At 39.2% G+C, this 16,000-nt stretch overlaps 1 protein-coding gene across 8 annotated transcripts in view; it reads right to left on the reverse strand.

Annotated features, from left to right (window-relative positions):
- The window catches only part of PHF8 (PHD finger protein 8), a 127,904-nt gene that overhangs the window by 96,489 nt on the left and 15,415 nt on the right, over positions 1–16,000 (reverse strand). For 7 of the 8 annotated variants that reach the window (XM_023743068.1, XM_023743070.1, XM_023743072.1 and 4 more), the window contains 6 exons: positions 8,384–8,469; positions 7,891–7,999; positions 5,423–5,583; positions 4,323–4,464; positions 2,609–2,795; positions 799–961 (listed from right to left, as the gene is read on the reverse strand). In XM_023743068.1, coding sequence (XP_023598836.1) covers positions 799–961; positions 2,609–2,795; positions 4,323–4,464; positions 5,423–5,583; positions 7,891–7,999; positions 8,384–8,469 — 848 coding nt within the window. Of the gene's footprint in view, positions 1–798; positions 962–2,608; positions 2,796–4,322; positions 4,465–5,422; positions 5,584–7,890; positions 8,000–8,383; positions 8,470–10,318; positions 10,346–16,000 lie in introns of those variants that run through there. The other variant, XM_023743071.1, reaches the window with a different exon arrangement.

Below are 16,000 nucleotides of genomic sequence, written 5' to 3' on the forward strand. Positions count from 1 at the left end.
CTAATATCAGGAATGAAACAGAGGATATCACTAGAGATCTAGAAGACATCAAAAGGGTAATAAGAAAATACTACAAACAAATCTATACACGTGAATTTGACAACTTAAACAAAATGGGCCAACTCCTTGTAAAGCACAACTTAGTATGAAACAAACAATTTGAATATCTTATAAAAATTAAGAAAATTGAATTGTAATTAAAAACTTCCCCCAAAATCTCTAGGTCCATATGATTTCACTGGAGAATTTTACCAAACATTTCAAAAAAATTTAACACTAATTCTAATTAAAGAAATCAAAGATCTAAATAAATGGAGAGACATACTATGTTCACAGATTGGAAGATTCAACATAATAAAATGTCAATTCTCCCCAAACTGAGACAACTGGGGGCACTTTTTCAAAATACACACATTTTGACTCCACATTTAATAATTTCTAGGGGTTAAGCCCAGGCATATATTGTTTAGAGGAAAAAACCTCTAACCCCACCCCAGGTCATTCTGATTTATAACCAGCCTCCCAGTCATTATTCCTAGAGTCCACCACTTGACATCAGTCCAGTGCAACAGAGTCCATCAATCTCCTCCTAGACTTTCCCACCTACAGCCTCCCCAAGTGACCATGCTGCCTACTGGTCACCATATGAATTTTCTTGAAGTCCAGTTCTGAGCCTTTAGCTGATAAGAGAGGGACATCCCACATAATCAGATTATGGGGAAGAGTTGGCTCTGGTGCCACAAGCTCTCTTCCTCTTCCCACCCCTCCAAAACCCTCCCAGAGGAACCCAGGGAAGACCTGTAGGAATGAAAAGTGTCTGTCCTTGCTTCACGGAACACTTGTAGCACTTATCCACCTGGTCCCCAAAGAACATCTCATTCTGATTAGAGGAACTGCTCCAGCACTCAAAGAGAGTCAGATTAGCATTGGTTGGGCGGATCAGGTAGAAGATCTTCTCACCCTGAAACAAAAAAAGGTTGAAGTGCCAAAAATACCAAGGGTTTCCATAAAAGTCCTCCAGAGGGGCTCCAAAGGGCTAGTCTCTCTCTCACACTACAAGACCATGGTAGTATGCCAGAATTCTTCCCCAAACCCATCCAAATATCATTTTTACATGAATTTGGAAAACTTCAAAAGGTCTTTTTATACTTTTCACTATAACTCAGCTCAAAAGATTGGCAAAAGCAATTCAGAAAGGGCATTTCAAACAAAATTGTTCAAGTTAGGACAAATGTACACCGAGGGCTCCTATTTTAGATGCCATGCCAGATGAAAAATGGTCTCTGTAGCTGAGTAGATCAATGCTACTAGCCCTAGGAGAATTTAAAGCCACATTACTGATGAAAAGAAAATTGAATTTGCCTTTAAGTGCCATTTACAGAGTGTTCCCTCTCACACCTGCAATCAAAGCTAATAAAAGTTTAAAAGTTCAGTAATTGCCCAAGGACTTCTGAAAGATTATATATTAGGTGATTATCTGTTGGAAGAACATTTTTTTTCCCAATTGTGTTTTGCCTGGATAATCACCAGAAATAGTTTGGCAAAATAAAACAAAAACCCATTAGTACAAAGATATCCCTAACCCACAGCTGGATTTGTTTAACCGATATTTCACAATAAGAATTTTCAATGTAAAAAAGCAACAACATTAGAAATATTTGATGTACAACTGGAGAAATTTGCATCAGGCCTATAGATTATAGTATCATATATCAATGTTAATTTCTTGATTTTGATAACTATACTGTGGTAATAAAAGAGAATGCCTTTGTTTTTAGGAACTATACACTGAATTATGAAGAGATAAAGAGACATCTAACATTTACATAATAGCACTTTCATTTATACATTCTAATTTCTTCCTGATAAAACAATGGAAACAACTGGTTCAGGATTTGTGATCATTTGGATAAGAGCTATATCCAAGTTTTCTGCTCTTTTCTTTGAGTTTCTGATAATAAAACTAAATAGTATGAACAATGATGAAAAACAATTTTAATTATTTTTAAAAATTTTTTCCAGACCTCAAAACTCCTTTCCAGTCATTGACTATCAATATGCTAATTATAAATTTGTAATAACCACTAAAAAGGAAACCATCTGTAGGAAGCCTGACATTAAAAAAAAAAAAAACTCATAAATGTTTTATCTTGATTGTGGTGGTAGTTACGTGACTATATACAACTATTAAATTTCATCAAATTGAATGCCTAAAATGGGTGAATTTTATGGTATAAAAATTATACCTCAAAAAAGTTGGGGGGGGGAAGTTTCTCATAACGTTATCAGGAATTTCTGAATATGGACATTTCCGTACATGGCAGTAGGAGCATAAATTGGTTTACTGAAGAAGATAACAGCTGGAGAAAACCTTAAGCACCTAATGGTATTCAAAAATTTTTTTGATTAAACATCAAAACTGTAGAGCAGAAACAGGCCACCACTGTAGCCACCAAGTGCCCAATCCAGATAGAGTAGTTATGTGGAAATGTCACCCAAATAGAATCTGGGAGGTGGGTAGGGCTAAGCATCCTCTTTTGTGCTGCCACCTGACAGAAACAGGGAGGCCCAAGGCCTGGCTGCCTCCAGAAGCCATATTCATTCCTACCTTGAGTACATGGTACCAGACTGATGTGCCACCAAAGTCAATGTGAAAGTCTGTATAGCTATCCCGTACACTCATGAGGCAGTACTTCTGCACACTGGGCCTCTCAAATACACACTCCTCCGGCCACAAATTCTCCACCCATGAGAGCTTCCGAACAATCTTGGGTGTCTCCACAAGGTTAGAAAGCCTAGCAAGGAAGGGGTGGAGAGCAGATGTCAGCTGACAGAGGTATGCTTAGGTAGACTGACAAAGTCCATTGGTTTCCAATACTTTTGAATATTGGGAATTTCTCCAATTGAAGGTTGGAGTTTGAATGAAATGACCATATCTCACTGAGGGTCAGATAAGACAGAGAACAAGTTCTCTCCACAGAATTCCTAAGGACACATTTCCATAAGTCTGGTCAGCATCCTCATTCCACTCAGCTCCAGAAGTCCCCCAAGTTTCAGCTCCACAGCCTTCTCCAGTTGAAGGTGATCATTTCCTCTACTAAATGCTCATACTTCTCTTCCCTTCCACTGAGGCCCACTCACTTGGCACTTGGTTTATTACAGATTTTGTACTGTCCCCATCTCATAGTGTCTTTATTGGGAATCACTAGAGAACCCTCTCAGGGCTCAGTTTCAGGTAAAAAAGCATTTCTCCCAAGTATCTGGTTATTTGTGTCCTATGTAAAACTACAAACTTTATAACAGATCATGTTCCCCTCTTTGTTGTGATCTTGGGGAAACTCAGTAAAAACTCTACAGCCTATCTCCACCAACTATCTGGACTATTCATTTTGTGTGTAGACTACCTACCAGAGGCATCCTATTTCCCAATCTTTATCCTGCTTTTGTTCCAATTTTTCCTTCCTTCCCCCCTATCCTGTATAGTATTCATCTCTGTAAGCTACTTCAAATAGTACTTCAGGATGAAGTATAAATTAAAAAATGTAATTTAAAAACCCTCAAGTTATTTAACTTTGTATGTTAAAACCAACAGTAAAAGTTTTGATATTGCACTATAATTATGTAAAATGTTATCATTGCGTGAATGAGTCCAGATAAAATCATTTAAGTCACCCATTAAAATGTTATAAGCGTTTTCTCTTTCTTTCTTTCTTTTTTAATATATAACCCTATTCTTAGAAAAACTACTTGGGGATAATTTTAGTAAATCTATTTCCAAGGACAGAGGACTTACCCTGGTAGTTAACAAGTGACTATGCCACACGTTAAGTATCACAAAAAAGGTCTAAGAAAGTTGTGCTAGGACTTCTAGGAGACAAAAAATAATTAATATAGCTACTGTGTAATCTATCCAATGCTAGAAACTGTGGAGGAGAAATAGGACTCGGTTGTTAGAGTGTGAGCAATTACCCTAGAAAGTATAAACCAGCTCCCTGTCCCAAAGAAAGAAATCACCAGGAGGACGGGAAAGGAACACTAATACATACTCAGTTCAAGTTCAAGGAGTCCAAGAGTGGCACAAATGGTTAAGTGCCTGACTACTAGCCAAAAGTTTGGCAGTTCAAACCCACCCAGAGGTACCTCGAAGGCAGGCCTGGTGATCTGCTTCTGAAAGGTTACAGCCTTGAAAACCCTATGGAGCAGTTCTACTCTGCACACATGCATGGGGTCACCATGAGTCGGAATTGACTAAATGATAACTATCAACAACACCATAAGTTCCAGGCACTTTTAGACTTTTTAGTTACCCCTGCCCCTCCTACCTGGTATCAGAGAATTCCAAACTAATGACATTGAGAACTTTCTCCCTCTTCCCGCTGTAATAATATTTCACAAAATCACCGAGCTTCATCTTGCAGTCGGCCTGGCGGGTCACATCAATCACATCAATCTCTTTGTCAGAACCTGGGATAAAAAGATGGGTTCTGCACCAAGTGGCTTCAGAGACAGGAAAGACTCTCTCATCCTCTCACCAGTCCCTAGAATGGCCTTAAAGCTCCTCTCCTCAGACACTGTAGGTGTATGTGTGTATGTTTAGGAAGTGGAGATGGAGGGGATAAAAATCTATCCACATGTTCCTTAGACCTATGTGCTGGGTCCAGGTCTGCCAGAGCTATAGAACTGGCTGACACACACCCTGACCCATTGTACAGTCTCCCTGCTTGGACCTTGCTTGCTAACTCCTTCTCTTCCTCTCCCCCAAAAAATCATGCCCAAAGACAAATGACATGTGAGATTAAGAGTCAAAGGTTTTATCATCTCACCAGAGAGACCATAACCCCTAGTACTCCCCAGGTAAATAATAAAGTTCAACCTGGGTTTTGTTGTATATTAGGAAGAGGAGGAAGAGGAGACCAGGATTTTGGTTCTAGCTTTGCCAAAAAACGACTTTAGGCAAGGCCTTTCACCTCAGATTCCCAAGATGACTAGAAAGGAAATGCAACAGGTAGACTGGAGGGGAAGGGACACAGGTGTTGATAGGAACGAACAATGTCACAGTTAAGAGGGCCTGTGGTGTGAAAACATTATGCTGAGTGAACTAAGTCAGTCGCAAAAGGACAATTACTGTATGATATCATTTATATGAGATAAGCAAATACATAGAAACCAAAAATTATGTGTTTACCAGGGATGGGAGGGAGAGGGACAGGGGGAGTTTTTGCTTAGGGGGTAGTAAGTTTATGTTAATGGTAGTGGAATAATTTGGAAAAGGATAGTGAAACCGGTTGTACAAGTGGAAGAATGTAATCAATGTCACTGAATTATACATGTAGAAACTGTTGAATTGGTTTATCTTTTGCTGTATATATTTTCACCACAATAAAAAAAAAAGTATTAAAAAAGAGGGTCTGTGGTGTCTTACCAACATAGTGTTCCACATCCCTCACAGTGAATGATGGTGAGGGTAGCGTCATCCCCAACCCATCCTTCTTCAAAACGAGGATGGGTACACTGAAGCTATTCTCTTCCAGGAATTCCACAGTAAGCTGACTTCCAGTGGGCTTCAGAATCACTTCATCTGAACTGTGGGCCACACAAGAGAAACCCTGAGCCCCCAAGTCCCTGCCCACTGAAGGCCTCACTGGATGCCACCATACACCCAAGTGGTGGCGGTGGCAGGGGTGGGGGGGAGAACGGGACCTTCCTGAGGGGAGATAGCATGGACTGGCAACTAATGGCATAACCTTCATGTGCCAGGGAAGAAACGATCTGTACAAGGCAAGAGGCTAGGTCATGGGCAGAGGTGGGGAACTAAACCCGGGATATCAATGGGTGCTCTTCTTTGGATGACCATGGAAGAAATCAGTCAACAGCCTACCCAGGAGGAAAAGACATATCTGACAAGTTTAGCTGATTTATTCTAATCCAGAGTAGCAACCACCACATTTTAAAAAACTGACAAATAAAGAGAAAAGAGTGATTAGAAAAACAAATGCAATTTTTACAACCACTTCTTCAACACATGTATTCAGCTAAAAAATGGGAATTTAAAAATAGTGATAAATAAATTTAACTGTATAAAAATTTAAATTTTCTGCAAGGAAAAATATGATGGAGTTTAAAAACTAACAAAACTAGGAAAAAGATACTTGCAACATGTACGCAAAAGGACTATTTTCTTTAATATACAAAGAGCTGTTAATAATCAGTAAGAAACAGAGTCAGGAACTCAACAGTAATATTGTCAAACAACACAAGTAGGTAGTTAACAGAGAAAAAAATAAAGATGGTTTATAAGCATACAAAAATGTACTCACCTTCATAATTAAAGAAATGCAAACAGAAACAGATTTTATTTTTTAATCTTATCAAAAAGGCAAATATCAAAAAGTTTGATAACAAACATTGTTAGCCAGAATATAGGGATATAGGCACCCTCACACATTGTCTGTGAGAGTGTAAAATGGTATAGCCACTTTGGAGACAATTTGGAAATATTTATAAACATTTCTAAAGTACATACTCTTAGACTTAGCAATTTCACTTTTAGGGATTAAATCTAAAAATATACTCACCCACATGTGCAAAGACATAAAGACAAAGATATCCATTGCAGCATTTTTTTTCTAATAGCAAAATACTGGAATCAAACGTTTATCAATAGAGGACTGATTAAATAAATTATGATGTATCTATAAAATAGGATATTAAACAGCCATGAAAAAGGATGAAGAGCATCTGTATGTACTGCTATACTGCTATGGATTGATTTCCAATATACATAATTTAAGTTAAAAAAAAAAGCAAGAGCAGAACAATAAAGTTTTCATTTGTGTAAAAAAAGAGAAAGAGCGATACACACACATGCAATAACAATACTGAAAGAATGCACAAGAACTGTGCTCCTTTAAAAAATCACCTATATGAGACCAAACAGTCAACAATTACTTTAAAACAAAGATGAGAATGTAAGCGGGCAGGGAAACTACATTAATGGAAACGAACAACCAGAATAGAAATAATGAGAATGTGAACACATTGTGAAGAATATAACCAATGTCACTGAACAATTTGTGTAGAAATTGTTTAATGGGAACCTAAACTGCTGTGTAAACCTTCACAGAAAACACAATAAAATATTATTAAAAAGACAAAAAAATAATGCACAAGAAATTGTTGATTTGGGGGAAGGGACCTGAGGGGTCTGAAGTAGAAAGGAGACTCACTTCCAACTTACTTCCTTTAAATAAATAAAATCCATATATATATATGTATATACACACATACATATATATATATATATCAAGTTAAAGAAACACTTATAATTCCAAACAACACTTCAATCACAGAACAGCTGAAAATGGTTCAATGAGTTAAAAGCCAAGCAAAAGAGAGTGCTTTATTCATTTATTTTTTAACTCATTATTTCTGCTCAATTCAAGTAATTTATTTTTAATAAGGTCAGCTTAATAAAAAAACAAAGAAATTCTTTTTCATGATTGTAAAAGAAATACATGACCACTCAAAATTTTTTAAGGTTCCTCTTCTCTACAATGAGAGACTTAAACTTTCTGATCTTTAAGACTCTTTATAGTTCTAGCATTTGAGTGCATGAAAATATCCTCTCCTGAATTAGGGGATTATTGCTTCCCAACTTACCAAAAGTTTCTGAGTGGACCTTAATATATTCTGCACAACAAATGGAACTCTAGCAACTGTTTCTCAGAATCTGACCAAAATAGAAGATCCCTCCCCAGAGGGAACTTGCAGAACCCTGAACCCAAATGGGGAAGGGACATAATGAGATGTCTAGTGGGAAATCTGGGAAGAAATAGGGCCTCAACCTCCCAGAGCCCTGGCATTCACCAGCTGTTGGGCAGGAGTCCTCACCTGTCAAAGGTCCTACTCCGGAGCTCTCGAATGAATGTAGGACTCCCAGTCTTCACTGGCTTTCCCTTGTGTGTATCGTGCCCTTTTGAAGATCCACGGCGTTTTTTCACTAAGCCAGGAAAAGACATGAGACCATGAGTCAGAATGGCCATGAGCTATGGATCCAAGAGCAAAGGCCTCAGCAGATCTTGCTTCTCTTCCAATCTAACATCCCCTTGGAGCATGTGGAGTCAACAAGGCCCTCGTAGACTCAAGGAAGTTGTTGGTGAGGATGGATGCTTCCTCTGTGGAATCCCTAGGAAGGGAGGCAGGAGAACCACAAACTCTGCTCTCTCAGTGGGGCAGCTGCTGGTCTATAGGGCCTTCACAGGCTTCTGCTATTTCCTGAGGGAAACAGATCTGAAGTACTCAGGCAAAAGTAATCACACTGTCAAGCTTCCTTTGCTTTGCGTCTCTGAAACCCCTTCTCTTGGAAACCTCAAGATCTACTTACTAACAGAGGGCCCATGCAAGACCTCGCAGTTGGGGCAGTGGTAGAGGTCAATGTCAGCAGCCTTCTCCTCTTCAACACCAACACAACTGGAAAAGAAAAAATCGGTCAAGGTTTATGGAAATTTATTAAATTTGAAATTCAGTGCCTCCATCACTCTAGCCACATTTCAAGTGCTCAGTAGCCACACGAATGTTTTCATCAATGCAGGAAAGTCCTATTAGACCACACTGATCTAAAACAATTATGACAAAGCTAAAAATGTGTACACAGTAAAGCTGCATTAAGACTCAGAATGGTCAAATCAAGAAAAGACTCTATAGCAGTGCTGTCTAACAGAAATCTAATGTGATCCAAACATGCAATTTAAAATTTTATAACAGCTACATTAAAAAAAGTAAAAAGAAACAGGTGAAATTAATTTTAATATTTTATTTAACCCAATATATCCAAAATATCATTTCAACATGTAATCAAAATTTTAAAATTTAATGAGATATTTTATTAAATGAAAAGGACTGAAAAAGAATATTTTATAGTCAACAGTGGTTCTCTTGCAGTGGAGATTACAAGTAGTCTTTTTTCTCTTCCTTTTCTGTATTTTCTAATTTTCTACAATGAACATGTTACTTATTTCATATTTCAAAGTCTATAAAAGATTTATTTAATTTTGAAAATCTGAGTTTGCAGTATGTGAGGTGGCAATCGCACAAAATTAAAACCCTCCTCACCAGGGAAGTCATCACCAGGCTTCCAAACACCTACTGGCTAAGATTAATCTTCTAAAATCTTTGATCTGCTACACATAGAAAAAAAACAAAACACAGTTACCATCAAGTCAATCCCAACTCATGCTAACCCCACGTGTGTCAGAACAGAACTTTACTCCATAGTACTGTCCAAAATATCTGGGTTATGTTGTCTGGCAATACTATATTTCCCTGCTCAGTTCTCCCTCCCATTCTCCACAGTGGCTATTTCAAATCTCTGACTCACTAACTTCCTGTTCTCTCTCCGCAAATGACCTTGCCTCCTACTTCTTGGAGGAAATGAAGTAATCAGATGTGAACTATCTCAACTTTCCACCATCAAATCTACTTCATTCTGCACCTATCCTTTTCTCCTGTTTACAGCATACGTGCTTCTTTCTAAAGCCAGCTCTTCCACCTGGGTCATATCTCTTTTTACCTTCTCAATCAATTATCCCTTCTTTCTGCAGTATCTTCAACCTCTCCCTCTTTCCCTTCTCCCTCCATTAGCATTTAAACAAGCTGCTCCATCTTTACAAATAAAAAACACTTGATCCACTTCTCCCTCCTTCCTGTCTGCCCCTCTCTGCCCCTTCAGTCAAATATCTTCTTTGTTTAAACCTAAGCAACTTCACAATGACTTTCATTCTAATAGATAACACTTGTCAATGGTATAACATTCAAAAGGTACAGAGGTGTATACAGTGAAAAGTCTCCCTCCCATCCCCAGCCACCCAGTAGCATCCAGAGATATTCTGTACCACAACCAAATCTATAAAAAAATTTTAGAATTGCCGTGTACACTCGCTCACCCTTCTGCTGCAGTCCCCATTCTCTTTCTAAAACAGATCTCACCAAGGTCCTGACCTCCTTGTTGATACATGCAATAAATACTTCTTTCCTTTATCTCACTTGACCTTCTAGCAGCATTTCCACACTGCTGACCCTGCACTCTCTACCCTTGATTTCCATAACACCCCATCTCCCCGGTGTACATTCATTCAGCAAATATTTAATAAGTATCTGCCAGACCCTGGTCTAGGTGCTGGGGAGACAGCAATAGAACAAAGCATACAAAAACCCCTGCCTTCACCGACTGCTCTGACAGGGAGCACAACAGAGGGTCCTGGACAGAGCTGGAGAAAAACGTAGAACAAAATTCAAACTCACAAAATAAGACCAGACTTACTGGTCTGACAGAGACTGAGTATGGCTCCCGGACACCCTTTTAACTCAGTACTGAAGTTACTCCTGAGGTGCACCCTTCAGCCACAGATTAGTCCGGCCTATAAAACAAACAATAACACACACAGTTCAACCATGTGTACAAGACTAAATGGGCATACCAGCCCAGGGGCGAGGAAGAGAGGGCAGGAGGGGACAGGAAAGCTGGACAAATGGAAATGAGGAACCCAAAGTCAAGAAAGGGAGAGTGTTGACACGTGAGGTTCGCTACCAATGTCCCAAAACAATACATGTATTGTTTAATGAGAAACTAATTTGCTTTGTTAAACTTTCACTAAAGCACAAAAACCCTGCCTTCCTGCAACTGGCATTCTAGTGGGGTAAGCAGACAAGAAACAAGAAAAATCAGTTTAAAATCTTATATGTTAGTGAGAAGAGCTAAGTAGAAAAAATAAAGCAGGAAGAAGAATACACACACACAGCGGAGGGGAGATGGTAGTGGTGGTGAAATTTTAGGGAAGGGAAACTTTTGAATAAAGACTTGAAGGGAGTAAGGGAACAAGCCATATGGATATAAGGGAAAAGCATCCCAATTAGAGAGAACATTAAGTACAAAAGCCTTGTGGCAGGAGAATGCCTAGAATATTGAAACAACAGAGAGGAGGACAGTGTTTCTAGAATAGAGAGAGCAAAATCCCAAAAAACAAACTTTATTGCCGTCAAGTCGATTCCAACTTATAGTGACCCTATAGGACAACATAAAGAAAACAAAAATCCTCACATCTGGACCAATAAGCAACACCATGATAAATGGAGAAAAGATTGAAGTTGTCAAGGATTTCATTTTACTTGGATCCACAATCAACGCCCACGGAAGCAGCAGTCAAGACATCAAATGATGCATTGCATTGGGCAAATCTGCTGCAAAAGATCTCTTTAAAGTGTTGAAAAGCAAAGATGTCACCTTGAAGACTAAGGTGCACCTGACCCAAGCCATGGTGTCTTCAATTGCCTCATATGCATGCAAAAGCCAGATAATGAATAAGGAAGAGCAAAGAAGAATTGACGCCTTCGAATTGTGGTGTGGCGATTCTCTCTTTTATATCTCAAAAGAGACTGACTCAAAACACAACCTAATCCTGTAGATTGAGTCCTGTCTCATTAACATAACTGCCTTTAATCCTGCCTCATTAACATCACAGAGGTTAGGATTTACAACACACAGGATAATCACATCAGATCACAAAATGGTAGACAACCACACAATACTGGGAATCATGGCCTAGCCAAGTTGACACATATTTTGGGGGGACACAATTCAATCCATAACACATCTCATGAGATTTGGTTCCTTGGTTTGGAGGTTTAGGGTCATGGTTTCATGGGACATCCCAGTTAATTGGCAGAATAACATATTTAGTGCTTCTGTTCTACCTCCTAGTTCACTGCATAGTGCCTGGAGTCTTAAAAGCTTGCAAGTGGCCATCCAAGACACAACAATTGGTCTCTAGTCACCTAGAGCAACAAGGGAAGAAGGAGAGTCAGGAATAAGAGGAGGAAATGGAATGTACAGCTAATTGCCTCCATGAACAACTGCCTCCTTTGCCATGAGACCAGAACTGGATGGTACCTGGCTACCATTATTGAACATTTTGATCAAAGACTATATAGAAGAATCCTGATCAAAAGGGGTAAAATGCAGAACAGAATTTCAAATGCTCATGGAATCTAGATATTCTGGAGCCACGGAGGCTGGATGAACCCCCAAAAGTATTGCTCTAAGATAATCTTTAAATCTTAAACTAAAAATATCCCCTGAAGTCTTCTTAAAACCAAACAATAGTTTAGCTTAACTAGTAAAGAATGTCTGCCCTGAGCATTATGCTCTTTTAAGAACTATCTACATGGGATCAAATTGACAAGAGCAACTCAAAAGATTAGATAGGAACCTTAGCGGGCAGTAAGTTTATGTTAATGGGGGGGAACAACTCAGAAAAGGAGGGTGAGAATGGTTGCAAAACTCAAAGAATGTTATCAACATCACTGAAAGTAGAAGCTGTTGAATTGGTATATGTTTTGCTGTGTATATTCTAAACAACAACAACAAAATAAAATTCTTTTAAAAAAAGAAAAAAAGCACGTGAATGAATTTATATAAAGTGCTTAGAACAGTGCTTGGCATACAGTGTGTGCTCTGTGTGTATTTGCTACTATTACCCAAGTTATCACTAAGTTCTATCAAATCTATCCCCTAAGTAGCTATCAATTGTGTCCTTCTGTCATCCTCACTGCCCCTACCCTAATCCAGGCCACCGTTATCTCTAACTGGGATTATCTTCCTGCCCTCCTAAATGGGCTCCGGGCCTCTACTCTGTCCCTACCCAATTGGTCCTCTAGACTATACCCAGAGTGATCATTTAAAAATATAAATTCAATCCTGTCAACTCATCCTTAAAACCTTTCACAGGCTCCCTTTTTTAATTAAGGTAAAATACAAACTTTTGAACCTAACATGGTCTAAAAGGCTTTGCCTCTCTGGCCTCACCTTCAGCCCCTGACACACCTCGGGCTACATAATTTGTAGGGCCTAGTACACAATGAAAATTGGGGCCTCTTCAAAAATCAGGAAAAAGGCTTTTTCCTTTCTTCTGTGGTCTCTCTTACTCAATTTGTCATGGTATTTATTTGTTATTTAATGTCACGCTCCCTTCGCTAAGTGCAGGCCCTCAAAGGTGCTCAGGGGCCCCACACCATGACTCAGTGCACAGGGTACATGCACCTGACCCCAACTCTCCCCATACCTGTACCCAGGCCCAGTGCCGCAGGAAGCTGGCCAAGAATCTGTTCGAGGAGGCAGGGAGGCAGCAGGAGATAGGACCACACATGAGCCAAGGTTCTAAGTCCCTAGCACATGCACACTGTCCCATCAGACTTCGCTTACAAAACACAAATTCAAACGTAAAATTATTAAGATTTTCAAGGCAACAACCACAGAGCATTCATTAAGCCTTAAGCGCTGGGCCCCCTTCTGTGTGGCTACAATGGTCCCACGCCCATGAGACCAACCCTGCCCTAACAAGCCAGCTGGATCCTCAGTGCCAAGCTCTTTCTGGTCTCTGGGCTTCAACACATGCAGCTCCCTCTGCCGGGTACATCCCTGGTCTTCCTCTTCCCTGCTGCTGTGGCACCCAACACTGTTCCTATTTCAGTACTCAGCATGCTGACTTGTAACTGCTCGTTTACTTGCTGTCTGCTCCCACTACATTCAGCAGACAGCTATCTTGTTCACCAAAGTACTTACCTTATCCATCTCCAAGTCTTGCTTTATTATCCAACCCAATTCAACAAACATTCATTGGGCTAGATAACTCCTCAGATCAGGGAGGGAGACCAATGAAAATCAGCCTTCTGGCTCAATAATTATCACCTGGAACCAAGGATAGTAAATGCTTTGCTTTGAATGGTTTTCTTAGTGAAGAGGACAATTATTACAGCTCCAGGTCTTGAGATTAAGATGAATTATCCTTAGTTCTCACCAGAGTCTGGCATATGGTAGGCACTCAATAAATATTTATTGAGTTAATGAGTACATAAATTCAACAAATACTGAGCACAGATATGCTCTCATAGAGTGGGCATTCTAGAGAGGGAGATAAGTGGTGTCAAAACAGCTTCATATAGTGGTAAGTGCTATGAAGAAAATAAAGTAGGGTATGGGGATGGTGGGAGCCCTGGCAGCTCAGTGGTTAAGGGCTCGGCTGCTAACCAAAAGGTCAGCAGTTCGAATCCACTAGCCGCTCCTTGGAAACCCTATGGGGCAGTTCTACTCTGTCCTATAGGGGCGCTATGAATCGGAATCAGATCGATGGCAACGGGTTTGGTTTTTTGGTTTTTAAGGGGATGGTGACTGAATGAGTCAATTTGAAGCCTGCATAAAAGAAAATGAGAAGAAAACTGAACTATGAACTTCAATATATTATCACATTTAAACTCCATAACAAATAAAGGAATTCTAAGTATTCAGAGACAGCATAGCACAGCAGTTAAAAGTACCAACTTGGGAGCTAAATTGCATGGGTTTGAATTTCGCCTCTGCCACCTACTAGCTGTGTGAACTTAGGCAATTTACTCAACCTCTCTGTGCCTCAGTTTCTACATCTGTAAAATGGGAGAATTAATAGTACCCACCTCGTAGGATTGTTATGAGGATTAAATGAGCTAAAATAGGGAAAGTGCTTAAAAATGTACCTGTCACATAAGTATTGGCTATCATCATCACTACTGATATTATTATAATTTAGCAGGTGAGAAATCTGAGTCTCAGAGTGGATAAGTAACTTGGTGGAGATTACAAAGCTAATAAGTAGCAAAGTGGGATAAAAATCCAGGTCTGCGTGACTCCACTATACCACTACAATATGTGACTAGAATACAAAGTGGGGTTGTTAGTAGGTAGTAGCACCAAGTATTATTAGAACACAAAAATGGGCACTCAATTCTTCCAGGGGTGTGGAACTGAGTGGGGGCTGAGGTGACAAGGTTGCTCACAATCCTGTCTGGCTTCTTGTCTGCTCAATCTCTGCTCTTTGAGAATACCCAAGAAGTCGAACCCTACTCCCGCCTGTTTCTTAGAAAGACAGTATCTTCAGTCATAAATAAAGAGTTAAAAGAGCATTTTTATCTTCCTTCATTATTTAAAAAATATCAGAAATATCCAAGTTAATTTGTCATTTCCTGCAAAGTTCCAAATGCAACTTTAAGAAGGGAAAAATACATTGAAAAACTCACTGGATGGGCTGAACAGCAGAATGGAGAAAACAGAGGAAAGAATCAGTGAACCTGAAGATAGAACAATAGAAATTACCCAATCTGAACAACAGAAAGAAAACAAATTGGGAAAAAAAAAAAAGAACAAAGCCTCAGCAAATACGGAACTATAAGAAAAGATCTAACATTTGTGTCATCAGAGTCCCAGAAGGAGAGGAGAAAGAGCACGAGACTGAAAAAGTATTTGAAGAATAATGGGTGAAAATTTCACAAATGTGACATAGCAATCTTACATGCATATGCAAAATATGTGAAGCAATAACTGACAGAACTGAAAGGAGAAAGACAAATGCATAATTAATCTTGGATACTCAATACTTCTCTCTCAATAACTGATCAAACAACAAGATAGAAAATCAGCTAGGATAGAGAATTCAACAACGCCATCAACCAACAGAAGTTAATGACATTTATAAACACTCCACTCAACAACAGAATGAATATACATTCTTTTCAAGCAACCATGGAACACTTAACAATACAGACCATATCCTGGGCCATAAAAAAAACCTCAACAAATTTAAAAGGAATGAAATCATACAGAGTATACTCTCCTCTCTGACCACTATAGAATCAAACTTGAAATCAGTAACAGAAAGATTAAGGAGAATCTACAAACATTTGGAAACTAAACAACATACTTCTATATAATCCACAGGACAAAGAAAAAGTCTCAAGGGAAATACAAAAATACATTGAATTACATGAAAAAGAAAATACAGGGGACTCCAGCAAGATGGCGGTCTAGGCAGAAGCACCACGCCATCCCTCCACAACAAAGATCCGAAAAACTAAGCCAAACAGAGAATCAACAATCCTGAAACCCTAGAACATCAAATGAAGAGATAAAGAACTCAGC

Source organism: Trichechus manatus, unplaced genomic scaffold (genome assembly GCF_000243295.1).
Source record: "Trichechus manatus latirostris isolate Lorelei unplaced genomic scaffold, TriManLat1.0 scaffold00233, whole genome shotgun sequence".
NCBI lineage: Eukaryota > Metazoa > Chordata > Mammalia > Sirenia > Trichechidae > Trichechus > Trichechus manatus.